The 5920-nt window shown below is 38.8% G+C and overlaps 1 protein-coding gene across 1 annotated transcript; it reads right to left on the reverse strand.

Moving 5' to 3' along the window:
• Positions 1-1134: 1134 nt before the first annotated feature.
• Positions 1135-2322, reverse strand: LOC145096248 (uncharacterized). Its single transcript, XM_079034004.1, has 3 exons — positions 1984-2322; positions 1448-1872; positions 1135-1282 (listed from the first exon to the last, which is right to left on the reverse strand). Exons 1-3 carry the CDS (start codon positions 2320-2322, stop codon positions 1135-1137), a joined length of 912 nt encoding a protein of 303 aa, XP_078890130.1.
• Between the last annotated feature and the right edge of the window lie 3598 nt (positions 2323-5920).

Consider the following 5920-nt stretch of genomic DNA (forward strand, 5'->3'; position numbering starts at 1 on the left):
CTCGGGGACTCGCGACTCGACTCGCCGAGTCAGATGAACGTCTCGCCGAGTCGGCCACATGCAAAAACTATACACGCGATTCTGCTTGAATCCAACTCATGCCATTCATAGATCTGGGTTTCTAGGGCATGAATAACACGTAAAGTTTTCAAATTTACGTGTAAATATTTACCAATGAAGGTTTTAGGGCTCAAAATGCACCAAAAGAGTAGATCTAGTGCTTTCATGCAATATGGCTCCATAAAGGCAGTAGATCTAAGCTCCTGGAGCTCAATCACACCTTGATCTAGAGGCTAACAACTTATTACAAACCATAAGGCACAATCACGCATGGGGAAAAATTCAAGAAGGACTTCCATGGAGCTAAAAGGGGACTATAAGCATGAAAACAGAGGGAAATCGAGTTATACCTCAAGGAAAACACTGAGATAGCTCAAAGATGCCTGGCCTCCTCCTCTTCTTCTTGATCTACTCTCCTTCGCTCTCCAAATCTTCAAGAAAACACACCAAAATGCTTCAAACTCACAAGGAACAAGGCTTGAACGACGTATAGTGCTCTTAGGGTTTCATCAGACAGCGGGGACTCGTCGAGTCCAGAATATGGACTCGCCAAGTCGCCAACTTAAACGTGTTCCGGATCCCATCTCTACTCGGCGAGTTGGACCTACAACTCGCCGAGTCCAAGGCTAAAAATGAAAAACACTAAGATAAATTTTACGTACCAGGAACCAGGTGCTACAATAACCTTGTTTAAATTTCGACATTTTCAAAAAGCAAGTTAAAGTTTCATACCAGGCCCTCGATGCTTGCTTTAAACCATATACAGCTTTATCCAGCACATAGCAATGATCAGGGAATTTCTCGTTCACGAATCCAGGAGGTTGCTCAACATACACTGTTTCTTCTAGTTCTCCACTCAAGAAAGCGCATTTTACATCCATTTGGAAAACTTTGAAGTTTTTATGAGCAACATATGTCAGAAAGATTATAACTGATTCCAACCTTGCTACTGGAGTGAAGGTTTCCTCATAGTCTATCCCTTCGTCTTGGCATTATCCTTTTACTACCAACTGAGCCTTGTTTCTAATGACGTTCCCCTCTTTGTCCAATTTATTCCTAACGACCCACTTCAATTCAACCACTAAAGCATCCTTTGGTGTGGGACAGTCTCCAAACTCGACTGCGTTCGAACTCATGGAGCTCGTCTTGAATTGCTTGTACCAAATCAGAATGATCAAGTGCAGCATTAACTGTTTTCAGTTCGACTTTGGAGACAAACGAACTAAACATACACAATTCAACTTTAGAGAATAATGCATTTTGTTTCGCTTTCAATTGAGAACGAGTGAGAACTTTCTCAGATGATTCACTAGTTATTAGTGTTTTGGGATGATCCTTGGTCCATTTTACTAAAGGAGGATAATTTGGATCATAGGATGGATCCAACTCTGCATTTACTTCATCTTTAAGTTCTAATTGATCATCTTCGTCAGTTGTATTCTCTTTCTCCCCCTCGACTGGCAAAGTATAAGCTGTGTCAGGATCAGAGTTTTCATCCTCTGTGGAAGTCGGATTCTCCCCCTCGATTGGACTATGATTGGGTTGGTTTGGAGTTGTATGCTCCCCCTCGCTTGGAACTTTATGAGTTGGGGATGGAAATGGATTCTCCCCCTTGAAAGACATTTCTATTGTCTTTGGTGTTGATGAACTCTCCCCCTTGAACAGTGAGCCGTTGTTTGGAGAGTCATTGGAGGGTTGACCACCTGTCGGTTTAGGAGGTTCACTTTCTATTTCTTTGGCAGCTTCATCTATGATCATTTTTAGATTGTCGATTTTGTTGTCTACTGCTTTCGGTTTTGAGTGTGCTGCTTTCTGTGGTACATCAAATAACTGAATGTACTCTTCAAACAAGTTGGATATTGGAACCGAGACTTGTCATGATTCAGGAACTATTTCCCCCAAGGCACTTTCGCTCCTTTGAACTTTCTTCATGTAATTATTGTCAAAGGTTACATAATATCTTTCTTCAATTCGTTTGGAGCGTTTGTTCAAAACTCTGTATGCCTTTGAAGTGAGCGAATAACCAAGAGAAATTTCCTCATCAGCTTTGACGTCAAACTTACTGCGGTTTTCTTTTGAATTAAAGATGAAACACCTTGAACCGAACACATGGAAAAATTTAACATTGGGCATTTGATTGTTCAGAATCTCATAAGGAGTGATTGACAATCTTTTCTTGAGCAAGGATCGGTTCTGAGTGTAGCACGTGGTTGCAACTGAATCAGCCCAAAAGTATAGTGGAAGAGAAGTGAATCTTAGCATGGTTCTGGCTGCCTCACATAGGGAATGGTTTCATCTTTCAACAATCCCATTCTATTGTGGGGGTATAAGGGGCCGAGAAGTTGTGAGATATCCCCTTTTCAGCCAGAAAATTCTCAAACTCTTTATTCTTGAATTCCAGCCCGTTGTCGCTTCTAATGTTTCTCACCAGCTTCCTCAGCTGTACTTCCACTTGCTTGATGAACGTCTTCAACTTGGGCGTCACATCTGATTTATGTTTAAGAAAGAAAACCCAGGTGAAGCGTGGAAAATCATCTACAATGACAAGAATGAACTTACTACCACCGAAGCTTTCTATAGCCGAAGGTCCACACAAGTCAATGTGCAGAAGTTCAAGAGCTTCAACTATCTTTGTGTTGATTCGTGTAGGATGGCTCTTTCTGCTTTGTTTTCCCATCTCACACGCTGCACACAGATGTTCCTTATCAAACTTGAGAAGAGGAAGGCCTCGAACGTGGTCACCAAGCACCAACTTATTAATGTCTTTGATATTCAGGTGCGATAGGCATCGATGCCACAACCAGCTTTTGTGACATCCCCAAAATCACGGCCAGAAAAGACCGGTTTCATTTATGCTTTTAAAATAATTTCAGAGTAAATCCTTTTGATTTAAAAGAGTTGCGGAATTTGTTCCCAAAACAAAATATGATAAAATAAAGTTTATCAAAGCATTTCATCAAGAGATGCGTTTTCATTAATTAACAATATTCGGGATGTCATGTTCCGATACAGACCAAAAGCATAAACAATATAAAATAGACCTTACAATAGTTATTTATAACTACTGATCTATAATCCAAAATCTCTCGTCAAGTCCACCCATTTATACTCTTGTGCCATTACCTGTAATGCAAAGAAAACTGAGTAGGTCAGGCTTGGGAGCCTGGTGAGCATGTAGGGTTTTCAACCCACAATAATACATTTATTATATTGAATTATCAAACAATCAACCCAAATACCCATTCCCAGTATCTCCTTTATTTCTTAAGGATTTACCCTAAGAATCAACTATCCTTTATCCATTTATTCCTAAGGATTGACCTAAGGAATTGACACAAAGTCCACCACTGCCAAGGTCCACAAATTACGATTGGTAAACACTTAGTTCAACATACTTAACAAACACCTAGTTCTAACACTCCTAGTGAACAATTAATTCAAAACATCTGGTGAATACTTAGTTCTAAAACACTTAGTGAACACACTCAGTTCAACAACACCAAGTGAACACATCTAGTTCAAAAATACTTAATGAACACATTGAGTCCAAAAATACCAAGTGAACACATAGAGTTCGGAAATAACTAATGAACACATTGAGTTCAAACACCAAGTGAACACGTAGAGTTCAAAAATACCTAATGAACACATTGAGTTCAAACACCAAGTGAACACGTAGAGTTCAAAAATACCTAATGAACACATTGAGTTCAAAAATACTTATTATTTCGTCTCACATCAACTATTTCATCTACCCATGTTCTACCCAACATATTTGTAGATGCAAACAAATATACAATTTAAATCTTTTAAAACATGTATAAAACATTATTTCAACATCTGTCTCAAGTAAATAAACATTGTATAAACATCTAGCACGTACTTCATAGCAAATACTTCATATCTATGCGGTAGAAGAAATTGAATATACATTCACACATATAACAACAAAATATACACATAACACGTATTTCGTATAAAATACTTCGTATTTATGCGTTAGAAGAAAGTAACCACACACTCACCTGATCAGAAGATGATCGGACAGCACTACGGCTTGTAAAAGTAGTATTCTTCGGTAGATCTGGAAGATCTTCACAAAAATCGGCTTCTCGCGGGCAGAGCTTTGGCTCGGGAATCGCACTTCTCGGGATCTTCGGGACCTCGGGACGTGCTTCGGGGCTCGGGAATGATACCGAGGTTTCGGGATAATTCTTGCACGAAAAACGATGCAAAAACGCGAGAAAAAGGGAAGAAATGAGCAATGAACTCGATTGCTCTCGACCTCCTTTTATAGGGGCTGGGACTTCAAATTACGCTGGGCGTAATATGAAATTACGCTGGGCATAACGACGATAAGGTCGCTGACTCCCCCAAGGATAATATCGGTTAATATATATATTTAAATTAAATATCGAAAATATTTAATAAACTTCAAAAATTCATATCTTCCTCATACAAAATCCGTTTTTGACGTTCTTTATATCCCCGCGTAGGTGAGACTACGCTCTACAACTTTCGTTTAGACTCCGTCGGCTAATTTTGACTTTATTTTTATTATTTATTTTTAGTATGCCGGGACAGGAAAACTCCGTTATAAAATCATAACTTCTTTATCCGACGTCCGTTTACGCCTATGTTTTCATCGTTTCACTAAAATTAACGAGATCTTCGATTCTCGTTTAGATTGTTTCGGCTAAAAACCGCTCGGTCTCAAATCGAGTATTTGGGCTGCATACCGCTAAGTCGAAACTTCGAAAAATCATAACTTCCTCATACGAAGTCAGATTTGGGCGTTCTTTTTATGCACGCTCACAGTTTAACGTATTCTATGACTTTCATTTAGATTTATAAGGCTAAATATCGCTCTAACGTAAATTCACTTTTTACGTCGCGCTGTGTCGTGCCGGTTCTGTCGCGAAACTTCGACAGGTCATAACTTCTTCGTTATAACTCGGATTTCGGCGTTCTTTATATGTATGGAATCCTTGTAACATATACTACAACTTAGTTAAGATTATTCATTCTAAATAACCTTCTATCAAAAAGTAATTTTTGACGCTTATCGTCTCTAAATTGACTAGCCCTGATCTACGGGCGTTACAGCTTTCATCAATGTTTGCCTTTGATAACAGGCATATTGCTGGTTTTCCTCGAATTGGGTTAAGATTCAAAGGATACATATCTCCCTTGCGTTCAGACTTCAACAGAACCTTTTTGGATTGCTTCTCAATTATTTCAGAGCCCTCATCATCAAATGAAGCCTTCAAACCTGTTCCTACAACTAATTGTGACACACTGATGAGGTTATGCTGCAATCCTTCCACATAAGCTACTTTTCGAATCGATAAGTCTCCGTTGGTTATCATACCATATCCTTTGATTATGCCATATGAGTTATTGCCATACTTCACACATCCACCATCCTTTAGGGACCGAAACTCCCTCAGCTCTTCCTTCCTTCTTATCATGTGACATGAGCAGCCACTGTCTATGTACCATTCATCATCGAACTGCTCGTCACTTATCACCTGCAAATTCAAGCAGATTTAGGAACCCAAAGTTTCTTGGGTCCTTGTGAGTTTTTTTTATAGAAAAAGGAATTGCAGTAGAAACATCAACCAAATAAGTTCTTTTTATTAGAGTGGATTGATCTTTTCTTTTGATGTTATACACTTTGATTTTACTTTTATCTTGTTTAAATTTTAGTGTATTCGATGGTGTGTTGTTAGATGGTTTTGGTGTTTTCTTTTGAATTCTAGGGTTAGCTGACTTTTTCTTATTATTGATATCAAAATCAGAATCAAGTTTTCCCTTTCCTTTGATGTCTTTCACTGAATTGAATTTTCTTTGACAGTTG

This window comes from Lactuca serriola, chromosome 3 (assembly GCF_051521515.1).
Source record: "Lactuca serriola cultivar US96UC23 chromosome 3, Lser_US96UC23_V15, whole genome shotgun sequence".
Taxonomy (NCBI): Eukaryota; Viridiplantae; Streptophyta; class Magnoliopsida; order Asterales; family Asteraceae; genus Lactuca; species Lactuca serriola.

Bases quoted from the DNA above. Each gene is read 5' to 3' on its own strand.
- LOC145096248 (XM_079034004.1), bottom strand. From the start codon at position 2,322: ATGCTAAGATTCACTTCTCTTCCACTATACTTTTGGGCTGATTCAGTT. The intron at 1,873-1,983 runs GTTCAAAGGAGC...GATGTACCACAG, and splicing joins ACAATAATTACATGAAGAAA to AAAGCAGCACACTCAAAACC. The intron at 1,283-1,447 runs GTTGGATCCATC...GTGTATGTTTAG, and splicing joins AAAGATGAAGTAAATGCAGA to TTCGTTTGTCTCCAAAGTCG.